The 13,968-nt window shown below is 34.7% G+C and overlaps 1 protein-coding gene across 2 annotated transcripts in view; it reads right to left on the bottom strand.

Moving 5' to 3' along the window:
* Positions 1-705: 705 nt before the first annotated feature.
* The window catches only part of LOC106152088 (intermembrane lipid transfer protein VPS13A-like), a 44,928-nt gene continuing 31,665 nt past the window's right edge, over positions 706-13,968 (bottom strand). For both annotated transcript variants that reach the window (XM_087002525.1, XM_087002524.1), the window contains 30 exons: positions 13,803-13,883; positions 13,401-13,594; positions 12,996-13,113; positions 12,589-12,726; positions 12,285-12,371; positions 11,861-12,094; positions 11,405-11,488; positions 11,138-11,248; positions 10,817-10,969; positions 10,484-10,609; positions 10,153-10,286; positions 9,745-9,880; positions 9,448-9,550; positions 9,029-9,177; positions 8,093-8,166; positions 7,776-7,938; positions 7,407-7,544; positions 6,884-7,035; positions 6,469-6,571; positions 6,158-6,280; positions 5,723-5,874; positions 5,230-5,425; positions 4,833-4,908; positions 4,439-4,524; positions 4,152-4,275; positions 3,707-3,830; positions 3,428-3,494; positions 3,062-3,210; positions 2,553-2,679; positions 706-2,199 (listed from right to left, as the gene is read on the bottom strand). In XM_087002525.1, coding sequence (XP_086858651.1) covers positions 2,083-2,199; positions 2,553-2,679; positions 3,062-3,210; positions 3,428-3,494; positions 3,707-3,830; positions 4,152-4,275; positions 4,439-4,524; positions 4,833-4,908; positions 5,230-5,425; positions 5,723-5,874; positions 6,158-6,280; positions 6,469-6,571; positions 6,884-7,035; positions 7,407-7,544; positions 7,776-7,938; positions 8,093-8,166; positions 9,029-9,177; positions 9,448-9,550; positions 9,745-9,880; positions 10,153-10,286; positions 10,484-10,609; positions 10,817-10,969; positions 11,138-11,248; positions 11,405-11,488; positions 11,861-12,094; positions 12,285-12,371; positions 12,589-12,726; positions 12,996-13,113; positions 13,401-13,594; positions 13,803-13,883 — 3,819 coding nt within the window. In that variant the 3' untranslated portion in view covers positions 706-2,082. The remainder of the gene's footprint in view (positions 2,200-2,552; positions 2,680-3,061; positions 3,211-3,427; positions 3,495-3,706; positions 3,831-4,151; positions 4,276-4,438; positions 4,525-4,832; positions 4,909-5,229; positions 5,426-5,722; positions 5,875-6,157; positions 6,281-6,468; positions 6,572-6,883; positions 7,036-7,406; positions 7,545-7,775; positions 7,939-8,092; positions 8,167-9,028; positions 9,178-9,447; positions 9,551-9,744; positions 9,881-10,152; positions 10,287-10,483; positions 10,610-10,816; positions 10,970-11,137; positions 11,249-11,404; positions 11,489-11,860; positions 12,095-12,284; positions 12,372-12,588; positions 12,727-12,995; positions 13,114-13,400; positions 13,595-13,802; positions 13,884-13,968) is intronic.

Here is a 13,968-nt window from a genome sequence, read left to right as displayed (position 1 = left end):
AGTCCAGAACATTGACAAGATTAAAAAAAATTAAATGCTAGACTGGTTTATTCTTTAATTAACAGTTGCCAAGTTTAAACACATAAGCACATTGTTTTATGTGGTAGTAAGAATACTGTGCAATTGATCGTGGCATTGCTGAATGCCTCATTTATTTAAAATGAATGGATTTTACCCGTCAAAATGGACTTTTTCAGGGAAATGCACAATTTTCTCGTATTCTCATTATTTATTTATCCCACTCTGCACTAGAGTTCAACCTTAAATTAGATTTATAAAGGTTGATTTAATTCAAAATAACTGGTTAGTCATTATAACCAGCGGCCATCTTACCAAACTCCCATAGAGGTATCAACATCAGGTGCACCCCAGAAAAAATTATTTAAGGGGTTAAATCATTTTTAAGGTGTATACATTGTACTGCAAGATATCAACTGTTTGCCCCAGACTCTTAAGGTGCTATAAGAAGCTATGGATGGCAAAAATAATCATTTGGGGATTATCAAACCCATAGAGTATATCTTTAAGTGATAGGTAACAAAGAGGTCAATATGTTCCTGTTGAATGCTTGTGCATTTTTGAAATATTTGTTATTATTAATTTATTAATGAAATGGCAATAAATATTGTCACAAAATATTTCTACTTTGTCCATTTGGAAATAAGTATTTGAGAGATGATATCATTCACTGCAGGAACACGTAAATAGAGAAATAGACACATTTTTATTGATATCATATATCCCTCCAGGATATGAGTTTCATAAACAATTTCATCCCAATCACATTTTGCACTACAAAATACACGCAAATATTTTACACCATACCACAACCATGTCTTAAATGTATTACATATATTCCTACAAAAAAGCCAAGCTTTCATTACTATCACACTATTACTAAAAAAAGTGATTCACAAACATAAAGATAAATTAGAACATTGTATATAGCACATCTTCATTTGGGTTAAGGTTGGGTTCACTTCAATATGACCACCAATACAACTGCACCATTATTACAACATTATGATGTATTATTATAATTATGCTGTAACTTTATATGACTGACTAGGACAAAATTGCTTGCATGTAAAAATTGCCAATAATTCCAAAAGAATCTTTCAGTTCTTATTTATTATGCATTGCACATCAAAAAAAATTGAATGGGCACGAGTTCAGCTGAAAAGATGACTTCTTCATACATAGCTTTTATCATTATCTATGAAATTAGGGAAAAACGAAATTTAAATAGACATTTCATTTGACCTTAAATAATTAAAGTGGCACTGGAAATGGTAAAATATGTTTAAGTTCATGCTTTATGACCTGTTGTTAAAATCAAGGTATTTTGCCTTAATGGGAGCAATACAGTTTTTAGTAGCCTGTATGTTACTTAATTGTTACATACATTCCCCCAAATAACAAGTATAGTTCTAACATCAGAAAAACTGTAGGTTAGAGCAAATGAAAAAGCTAGGAATGTATGAAACCAGTTCACAACCAGGCTAAAACTTGAAACAAGTCAAGATAAGTGACATAACATGTATATTATGATATTTATAGATTATTTATCATTTCATTTTGTTTCATATATCTGGCACTAAAATCCCATGAATAGTACCTTTAACCAAGCTTGTAACTGCTAAACAACAAAGGAGAATAATATATAATAAAAGTGAAAATAAAAATGGGAACTATTACCAGCAGACTGACTGTTTGAGAGTCAGTCATTAGAATATATGATAAAAATTATTTTGGCTTTTATTTCATATTACAATAAAAAATGATGATATGTATAGTAGCAGTGAATAAAATAATAACATAAAATAGCTGCCCCCTCAACCAAATGCCATTCATTAAAAGGGCACATTTTCAACAAATTGGCTTGATCCATTAGATAAGGATATCCTCAATACAGAACCATTTGAACACTGTATTATAAACCATTTTGGCATGGAATATTCTCTAAACTACCTTCTATATGGGTTAAATACAATAATTGTATACTCTAACAAAATAATAACAACTTTACTGGGACACAAACCAATTCTCTCTCAAAAAAAGTCCAACATATTTCAAGCCAGTTTACATCATGAGAGCCTTTGTTGTCCTTCTTGCCTTCTCCAGTTTCTTCTCCAACCACTCCAGAATGTCCTGCTCTTTACACACTATCACCTTCTCCTCCATGCTCTCTCCATCATCCTGGAATACAACAAGTAATAATGCTAACAGTACCTCAATATTGCTCTCACACCAATCCACAGTTTAAAAAATATATAAAGAGAATAATTTCAAAATTTGTCCTCATTTTGTACTATGTATATATCAGGGATGAGGCTGCCCTTTAGTGAAAAAATCCAGAAAATATGGCATCAATCCAGGAGGCCCTCTGCATCGATCTCAAAAATCATATTTTTGGCTCCCAAAAGGTCAAAAATCTGCTGAATCAATTAATCCCATTAATGACATATGCACGTATATCTTTTAATTTTCTCTAAAATTCATGCTTAAAAGGAAAGTCCTTTCTTTATTTTCATATCATATTTTGATATTACCTTTATGACATTAATGATAAGCTGGCCATTTGTGATGACCAGTGGTCCCGTAATATCCTTGAGTAGGACGTCCCACTCTATGTCCCAGTCTCCCCAGAACTTACACTTGCCCAGCAGCAGTACACGCCTGAAATACAATGCATATATTGACATGTCTGTTAGCACTGGAATATTTTTACCACAAAGCTAGAGCTTTAACTAACTCCCATGTACATGACCAAACGTACACTTGATAAAGTTTTTTACCCTTTTAAAATCCGATTAACTGACATTGTAAACAATAAAAACATCTATTATTAATTTGATATATGCAGTCACATGAGAAGTATATAAACACAGAATTTCCAGCAGCTGCACCAATTTATGAGCTTTGATTCAAATTGTGAATCCTGGTTTGGATCCTAGGAAAGCTAGTGTTTCAGAAGGGCCCCACTGTTTTTGTTTTTCACTCATTCTATTGAGTATTCCCTGGTCTTTTATTGCCAATGTACTAAAATTGTGTGACTCACCTGTTTGTAATCACTGCTACATCAGCATTCTGCTGTGCAGACAGGGCTGCGTGTGCCATGTAGACATCAGACTCGGTGTATTTGCCCTTAGCCAGACTCTGCAGCAGCTTCAGTCCCAGGGCCAGGTAGGGTGAATATGGCTTCAAGCCCTGTACAAAATTAATATCCCTTTTTAAGATGTGAAGTCTTAGGGAAAAAATTTGCAATTTCATTTGAGTTATCACTGACAATGAAAATTAAATGTTTTCCTGGGTAGGCTAAAAATGTGGGGATTGTGATATTGATAAAGGATAATTTTAATGACTTATCATAAAAACATATTTGCCATGATTTCTGGCAGTAAGTAATGATAACTCTAACACTTACCAACACTGGGTTGATGTATCTTGGTAACCTGATCCTGACAACAACATCTTCCCCCATCTCAGCAGCTCTACAAGGAGCAATTTGAAAAATAACGATGTTTACTTGTTAGCATATGTCAATCTTAAAATGTTCACTTTGATTGCTCATTTTCAATATTTCATATTTACATGTAAGCAAATTTAAACAACAGGGTCAGTCAATGTAATGCTGTCCTTTTTATAAAATTCTTGGACTGGGCTTATAATAATATGACAATATGTATACACTCCTTTCACTGACCTCCTGATTCCATCAAAGCTGACACTGACCATGTCCACCACGCCCCCAGCAGGTTTGGTCAGTAGACCCAGCAGACCTTTGCCAATGCCTTTGAAGAATCCCTCGACTCCATCTTCACTGACACCTACAGGTACATCAAAATTTACCAATGTCATTACTATTGATGAACAATTAATTTCCCATGCATAAATTCCACATTCTCATGATACACATGTAATTATTCCCTTTTAACACATATAGAAGCATCTGGCTAAACTTAGTCATATTTTTTTAAATTAAAGAGCAGGGGGAAAACAAAATGGAACCCATTTAATGAAAAATTAACCTGATATGGACATACTGGTCTAAGCTTTTTTGAATTGCATTTTGCCTGCCTTATAACTAAACCACACATATCATTTATAACCAACTTCCAATCAAACGGACAGATATTCAGATACCTTACCTTGTGCTGGACTGACCACCACGCCTGACAGTCCCAAAGCCACACCCATCACAAAAGACTTCCCAGCAAGCACCAGGCTGGCTGGTAAACTCTTGGGGTGCTGCTGCATTCTTTGTCGACGTTTCTGACAAAAAATTCAATTATGCTTTAAATTTATCTTAGTTTAGATCCACGTTTAGATTTGTCTTATTGTTAACTTAATTTGATATTCAAAAAAAAAAAATGATTTAGAAATATATTTAAGTTTTTACACATGTACAAGTGAGTAACATCTACATAGCACTCACCTTCTTATAATCTTCATCAAAACTGAGGAAAGCCAGAGCTCTGCCCAGAGAACCTGTCACCAAGGCTACTGAACCAGCTGCACCACCTAATACATACATTGGGAAGTATAAGTATTTTGTATTTCATTTATGTTTTCCATCTTAGCATCTACTTATTTTTATCTACAAACAATGCAATTATTTTAAATTTACTAGAAATTATATTTTCATCTTTTAAGTTTTCATCTAGACTACTTGCTATCATCATTGGGTTTGGACCCTGTGAGGATTCAGTTGTGAACACAGATGTTGGAATTATGTCACAAATTTTGCCTTCCAACATTAATCTGATAAACAACTGGATTACTTATTTGAGTCCCAAAGGGCCCTGTGGATTTTAAAGAGAGGTTCTTACCCACAGTGTGTCCCATTAAACTCTCTATTCCTCTGACCAGGCCCTGTGTAAACTCCTCAGGTCCTTCTATGGAGCCCTGCAACATACAACAGGTATTTATGCAGTGGGAATCTCATATGTCAAACAATTTCAACCTGCAATACTATGATAAGCATTCATTCTTTTTAACTAGGCAAAGACTGGTTATATCTAACTAAAAGTTAAAAACTTAAGATCATGATACCTAGAACATCAAACTACATACTTAAACAAGTAGTAAGTTGACACCATTTTAACTTTTTGATACAAGACAGGATTTGGCAGGATTACTGAACATGCCTCTCAAGAACAACTTAATCACCACATCATCTTTAAAGATACATTAGCAGAAAATAGAATGTCACTAAGCAGCACCTACCAAAAAAGGCTCATAAAAGAAATCTCCCAGTCCTTCCGTGAAGTCCTTGATCAGACCATAGGGGTTCCCCAGTACATCCAGCCCCAGTATGAACACATACGCTTGCTGAATGGCCTGAGATTTATAGTGAGAGGATATCTCAGCACCAAGCTGGTTCCATGTAAGAGTAGCACCATTCAGTGTAAAATATGCCATTCTGCAATGAGGTTTCAAGTTTTACTTGATTGTTAATAAAAAAGAGGTCTATTAGTTTAAAGGATTTATTCTATCTTTGTAGCTTCAATTTTGTATGAATTTAAGTAACATTTATGTTATAATCTGTTGTCATTTTAATTAAAATTATACCTCTGTATAATAAGACTAATTAAATTAATCTGTAAATTACTACATGTACAACTACAGAATACTCTTAACAATTGCTTGCCCTGGAAAATATGACAAATCCTATCTTCAATATACATTTCTAAGCTGTTGTAATTATAAATTCATTTACTTGATTTCTACTTCTCGGATTTCTGTCAAAGTGACACCAACGGATTGGAAGAAGAAGCCAACTATGTCAGACGACACTTCTTGCAGAACACCCCTCTCTTCTTCACTTGGTGTCTTGTAAGCCTTCCCAGCCAGAGAGAAACTTATTCTCATCTAAAAGTTTAAAATGATAATGATTGAAAGCAACACACTAACTTCAGTACACTTTTATATTGTGGAAGGCAGAGCAAGTGCAATATATCAAAGGTTGACATAGTAACATTGACTGTGAATATCATTAAATCCACTCTTTCAACTAGAACATCTACATAAACCCCATCAGAAAGTTTTCATTTAGTGTTCTACAAAGGTATATCTCATTTAATGAATTCACTATTTTTATCAAAATATTAATTAGCCAGTCTTTTAATTAACTCTTTTAAAACTAGCAATTTACCTTCAAAGGAGACAGGTGTAAGTATTCAAATACAATGCGGTTTGGAGAACTGGATACTTGACTTTTAACTGTATCTTTGAGAGAAGCCTTTACAACATCTAAATCTTCTTGTAGTTGAACACTCTGAAATTAAACAATGAAGAAAGTTGTTTTTAAACCTAAATATTATACAGTTGAATTTATCCTTGTGCATTAATGTTAATATCATCTAAAATTGCTACCTTCACATACATCTACAATATCTTGCCTTTACATCTTCTTTATACTTTTTTGCTACCTTAAAATTTATTTCAATATTGTATTTTGCTTACCTCCATTTTCTTCTCCCACACATTTGCCATGACATCATAGACAGACACTAAGAACCCCTTGTCTAATTTGATATTGAACTCCTGCATTAGCACCTTCAGTTTCCTACAGAAAACGTCAGAGTTTTACGCTAGTTATCATAGGGTTCAAATATTCTTTGGAATATGTACACAAATTAAAAGTAAACATATTTACTGCTAGTTCTATATAAACCAATCAATTTAACTAAAATTTGCTCACAGCATGGACAAAAGACACAAATATGAGCGAAACTGAAGACTACTGCTAAAGACCATTCAGCTAGCACAACAACTGACTGTTTAAGCTGACCCTTTCACCATAGCCCAACTCAAACACATCATAAAATACCATATACATGTATCATGACATGCTATCAAAAATCTTCTCCCTACTCACTTGATACTGTCCACCCCATTTTCTGGCACAGTCCTCCTCATCACAGACAGCTCAATGAACGGCTTGGGTCCAGTTCTCTTCAACACATGCTGTGGCAGAGGAGACGGGTAGAACACAGAAGGGAAGTAAGCTTCAGGGAGCTGGTTGTCAATCTGGGAGATTAAAAGGAATAAAACTTGAGTTACTTACAAAGCAAGATGAAACATTAAATTAGCAATGTTAATACCCAACTTATGATTTTTATAATTCATAAAATGAAATTACTGAGAGTATTTCAAATTTCTAAATTGCTTCTTTAAATTTATTTAAATTAAGCGTTTTTGAAACTAAGAGTAATTCATATTTCTAAACTGCTACCTTATTTATTTTTTAATCTTAGGTCTCTAAACCTGTTTCACACACACACACACACATACACGCACACACACACACACACACACACACACACACACACACACACACACACACACATACACACACACACACACACACACACACACACACACAGGTGGAAGTGTATTACCTGCACCCTGTGTATCTTGGCATGTATATGCATGTGGTGCTGGGACTGTCTGTATATGAACCACAGTGCTGGTCTCCAAGTCCTTCTCAGGGCGCCAACATATGGCTTCTTCATACTCATCTCCTCTCCAATGTCAGCCTAATGATCAAATAACAGCAATGTACAACACCATTTGCTTGACCTGAGATGTAGTGGAAATGAGTTCATGATCTGTCTTGACCTCACAGATCATAAAGTAAAAAGATTGCAAAAAGACAGTTCCACCTACTGCTTAATATTGAGTATTCTCTGCTTGATATAAAATGATAAAAACAGCTCATTTTCATCTGTAAATATCATCTATTAAATATTGCAATAATCCTGCTGTACCTCCACAAAGTCTTCTAGACTGACAGTATTTTCTCCACTGAAATATTTGTCCTCTAACCATGTGGCTAGCTCCACATTAAGAGCCTTCCACTTCCCATTCACCTCCACCTCCCAAATAGTTGGAGCAGACGACAGACTGACAAAGGCAACCTCCATATACTGCCTGTAAAAACAAGAAAATAATCGCGTTTTTATATTATGTGTATGATTAACTTTAACATGATGAACAAATATATTTGAGAAAAAGCCAATTCTGTCTTTTAAAAGAAAACCTTAAGATAACTGATGAAATGAAAAATAGGTTTTAAAAAACTTACTTATTTATCAGGGACAATCCTACACCATCTAAGGACAAGAAGAAAGCTAATGATGCCTGCTCTGCCTCATTAGCCTGTAAAAAATAAAAAAAATCCATTTTTTATTCATTTTGTTGAGAATCCTCACACTTCAAAACTCATACTGAGTAATTCAGATATGAAAATCCTAAATTAAACATGTAACAGTCAATAAAATGACAGATATAATGTGACTACAACTTATAGAACATTAAAATTGTTGTTTTCACAAATCCACACTAGCAAAGGCTTTGAAACACAAAAAGCTCAAACATTTTCACTAATGCAAATTGCTTATCTTGGTTTCAAGGCAGGAAGGCAAATTCTAAAAAAAACTTCTTACATCATTCTAGTTGGTAGGGCAATAAAAACTGGTTTGTTGCCAGGCCATTCAAACACACTGGAACTCTCAAAATTGAGGCAAATGCAAAATACAAAGTACAAACTTTTGACTGGTAAGCATCTCTTGGTTTAAAAAAGATAATAGACGTAAATTTCACATACAAATAAGTTGAAAGGGTTGGCATGCTGTGGAATTGTTGTGGACTTTGAGGCAAATTATATTGGTAAACTCTGACAGTAACTTTTAATACACTGCACTGTATGTACATATTTAACAGGTGGACATTAGGGAAGGCACGAAGCACAGCATATATTTTTTTTTACCTCCTGAATCGGACGCAGAATTTTGTGAACCTGGTTTATTTAAGAAGTAAAACTGTGAAAGTGCTCTAATACAACATATAAAATGGAAAATTATATGTGAACTGTTGAAAACTAGACAAAAGGATCAACAACCAAAAAGAAAAAAGAAACTGAAGTTTAAGTAACAAAAAAAGCATAATTTATCAGGATGCTGGAATAGATGCTAACATTTCAGGAAAGAAACTAAATTTATGTTTTCCATGAATAACTCACCTTCCTAGCTTTCTTGGCAATCCTCTCATCCTGAGTGAAGAGCAGCACCCTCTGTAGGCCATCCAGGTAGGACACCCAGAACATGGCCACTTTGTCTGTGCGTGTTCTATGAATAAGGGGGAAATCAACATCATCCAGCTCGGTATCATCTGCAAGACAGCAAATTTGATGAGTCTTTAGACATCTTTTAATAGATACTAATGTTAGTTAAAACTAAATACAGAATGTTTCTATATGACTGAATATACATTAATCTTTTTGCTCTTATACATGTACATGAAATATTTATTTGATTTCAAATCAGCATTTAGTTATTTTTTTAAACAATCTTTCAAAATTCCACTATCTCATTTTTCTCCATAGCAAAACATTCAGTTTGTTTTCCTACAGCAGACAACACCTGGTGTAGCTATTTGTACCTTCTGGGCTGCTGCTGTCCACTGCATCTCCAGAAGCCCCATTGTGTCCCTCACTGCTGTTCCTTACTGTCTGGACATCAAGTTTGACCTCTCCATAACCATCCTGGTAATACCATCAACACCAAATGTTGAAATGAAAACTAACAAGTGTATTTCTACAAGGCATGAAAAGTATCTTTAATCATAATTGCTATGTCATTATTTAATTGAACCTTTGAAGTCAAATAAATTTGAGAAAAAAATTTTCACAAAATTTACTTTGTTGTGAATATTGTAAGATCTGAGTCTGTTACATACTGTGGTAATTATGGCCTCATATCCACTCCTCTTCCTATTATACAGATTCCACTGAAGAATTCTGGGAGCTGTGGGGTCGTCCCAAGTGTAAAGCATGGACTGGTTGGCAGACAACAGTAGAACCTGGCTCTGGTCCCTAAAAATACATTCTTACTGTATTTAATACACAAAGACAATGTTTATTAATACATGACATCACCATATTATAGTTTAACAGTAGCATATGACAACCATTCAACATATTGACATACTGGCAGTGAGGATACTACTGTATATGTACTTTATTAATTTCAATCATAAGTACAGTAAAGTGATTGTATTACTAATTACAATAAAAAAAGAAAGGGATTATACAATATAAATACACAACACAAAACACAACCACAGATTGACAGAGAGATGGTTTACTTTTGGTGAATCTTGAGGAAGACATCCTCACAGAGGTTTTCTATTCTGACTGGTGCATCTCCTGGTCTGTAATCCTGGAATGTTACTGTTTTGGGGGTCTCTGTGCCACCAGATACCCCCACTGTTAGGGCAGTCTGGAAGAAAAACAAGCATTCAGGCAACTACTTACATCTCACAGAACTTAACTGCTACAAGATACGTAATGCATCTGGTACGTCACTGACAATTTAATATGATATCGAATGTTTTTCTTTTCATTTTACAACTGTCTACTTGTCCTATCTGAAATATGATATTTCCATTTAAGAAAGAACCAAGCCTCTCCCTTTACCCCTTTGCTCATCCTGAGTACAGTTGTGCATGTCTGCTTGATACTGAAGTAGAAGGAAGACACGTTGCTGTCAAGGTACTTCACTGTCAGCTTCATACTGTCTGTTTTGGGCCAGAAGGCATGGCACTTAAAAAAGAAGACAAATACATGATAACTGTTAATTTTATTTTTCTGGCATCTCTAAGAATTCTATCAAAGTATCAAATTCTATCAAAATTCATCAAAGTATTCTCATAAAAGATGTATAAGTAGTCATCAATTTCTAAAATTATCATTACGGGTAACTGTTGACTATGTTACAACATAGTCTTCAAATCTTTCAACAATACTCACGTCTCCTGCTGCAGCCTCTATCCACTCATCTTCTCCGCTGGTTTGTTCCCTGTACTTCAGCGCCATCTGGGTGCTGTTCACCACCATGAAGTATGGGGTCAAGGTCACAATCTTGGTCAACTTTAACTGTGACATGCTAATCTGGAGCATAAACTACAACAGAAGACATACAGTGAAAATCAGTTAACAATAATTCATGGTGATATTTCTTATAGTGCGTGCGTGTGTGTGGCTGGGTGGGTGCACGTGTACACACATAAGGACTCGCAAACACCTTTAAAATAAGTATAACCATCAGGGGTCGTTTGTAGGTTTTCATACCTGATATTTTCTCTTTGTTTCTGGGTCATTACAAATGACTACTCCACAGCTGCCAACTGTATCCAGACTAAATGAGGATGACCACTTGGAATTGTAAATTCGCATCCGGACCTGCAACACAGCAAACAACTCTGTTATAACAGTAACATATAAATACTAACACAATCAATTAGCCAAAAAAATGTCAATGTCCACGTAATATTCTGCTGATCCCATACAATTAGTAAAATTAGGAAAAGTTCTATGCAATTTATATAAGGATCTCACCTTCTGTCTCTTGTATTTCTTGTACAAGAAAAGGATGGGATCTGCACTAACATCATTCTCAAACACTGCATCTGACCCAGAACCCTGTAAGATATTTTTCTTAAGACTCAACATCTTATTTATGAAAACTATTACACAATGCATGAATTAAGTGCCAAAATTAATAAAATATAAAATATTACAAACACACATATTGTTTTTTTTAATACTAACGATCTGGTAAGATACTATGTATTACTAATGAAATAAAGTAGTGCACATATCTTGATCACAGCATATACTGAGTAGTTAAATACTATTACCAATCATTTGGATATATTGATTTCCTTGAAAGTTAGATTTTAAAACTGTTCAAGTCCATTTGGTGCTGGCATAATTAAAATCAGTCTTAACTGACCAATTGTCAAACAACATATATTGTATTACTGGCCACAAAGGAGATATAAAAGTATATACCCTGAACTGCACTGGCAACCCTGTCTTGTTGATAATCCAGTAAGGAGAATGCACAATCAGATCAATGTTGTTGATTTTGTTGGTGAAGACATTGAGAGCAAGCTGCTTGGGTTCTGCATCTACTGTTTTCACATCTGTCTCCATGGGAACTAACAAGCTAGTCTTGGATTGGCTGAAAGTGTCTTTGGATATGTTCAAGCTGCCATTCCACTCTACACCCTGATAGTCTGGGAGCTGAAATTAAATGAGTAATAATATGTTTAATTAGGAATGGAAACCCAGCATTATAAATATAAACAAGCAATACATACCTAGTAATTTTTTTAAAGACATAGCTAATGTGTTTATCAATAATATTATGATATTTGAACATTAATTAATGCACAAAAATGTTACACAGAATCTGATACTCTCCATGCCTTACCTGTATCTTGAGCTTGTGAGTCACCTGCATATCTACAGTGTTCACAGGTTGAGTCTCCCCTGGGGCCACACTGGTCAACTGCTCACTCTGAAACAAAACACAGGGTATATGAAATAGGCCACAAGATTTTTTTTTTAAATTCCAGTCTACTTTAAATGACTGTTAGCAAAATACAAACACACCAAAATGTATTATACATGTTCATGTTAAGTCATGTACGTGTGCTACATAGTATATACAGTATTTATCTACTATACAATTTAGTATTTATGCTGAACTCCTCTGTCCAGCAGCATTCACCCACCTCTCCCACAGAGTAAGTCATCTGATATGGCAGGTAGTTGTGGATCACCAGAGGAGAGTCAAGATGGAAAGTGTACAGAGGCACAGAGTTCACCAAAGCTTCATCTTGAATCTCAGGACCACAGGGCTTGCAGGTGATCTGAAAACCAAGCCAGACAATTGATAGACCTGAGATCAATTACAATGACAAAATCAGCAGGGTGACACCTCTTCTGAAACCCCATGATGATTACTCCATCCAGTACAGCACACTGCTAAATACAGTCTTATATGTCAAATCAAATTTTTGTAAAATGACACGTACTGTTCTAATATGACACATTTACATCTACATTCATATAAACAAGATGTAATAAATGTTACAAAATGTTATAATCTATATAATTTTCTAGATTTGATGATTAATACCTTAATATAAAAAGCCTCTTCATTCCCTTCTTTAGCTAAACAAGACAGGTATTTGGTGCCAATTTTCTCATTTGAAGTGAAGTCTTTCCACCACAGCTCACTGTAGGATCTTTGGAAGCTTCAAAATAATTAGATATTTGATGATCGATATACCATTTGTGGATCTAGAAATTAATCTAAAAACTGGAGCACCTGAAAACAACACTGCCCTGCTTTAAAAAAAACTTAATTCTCAATTACATCCTTACATTTTATGAACAACTTGTAATACTTCTTACGGCAACAAAGGGTAAGAAAACTTGTGAAAACTGATCTTTTCTGGTTAAATAAATAAATAAATAAATATCATAACACACACAATTTATCATGTGATACCCATACTTATCATGTGATACCCATACTTACTTTGAGGCTGTAGGCTGTACAGCCAGTTTACAGTGGTATGCAACATACAATGGCACAAAGTATTCTGCATCAGGAGCTACCTCAGCTAGCTTGGTATACTCTTGGTCACTAGGTGTCACTCCAGTCACGCTGTGTGTCTTCAGATCCTCCGTCTTGCACAAGATGTCTACTGCCACTGACATGTGGTTCCACAGCTGGGGAGAGGGATTAACAGGAAACAGATGAACATGACATTTCCCTAATGCTATTTCACACGATTGTCATTAAACACATTTTAATCAGTGATTTATTCTTTTTAATAAGTCCATAAAAAATTACTTGCAACTTACTTCAAAATAGTTAGTATATAATGAAAAATTGGAATTTTGACACTGACAAATTGTCAAAATGAGGTGTTCCTACCTTGAGAGGAGATTGTAATATAACCTCTTTTCTTCCATAGTTGACATTCACATTGTAGACTGCACAGTACACAGTGTTGCACTAGAAAGCAAGAAGAACTGGTAATTCCATGTACACCTAATAGAAATACAATTATATTCAAGTTGCTTTGTCAAAAATATGCATT

This window comes from Lingula anatina, chromosome 1 (assembly GCF_051362555.1).
Source record: "Lingula anatina isolate TDL-2025a chromosome 1, LinAna3.0, whole genome shotgun sequence".
NCBI lineage: Eukaryota > Metazoa > Brachiopoda > Lingulata > Lingulida > Lingulidae > Lingula > Lingula anatina.
The sequence above is the reverse complement of the archived record's forward strand: the minus strand, read 5'-3'. Positions and strand labels throughout refer to the sequence as shown.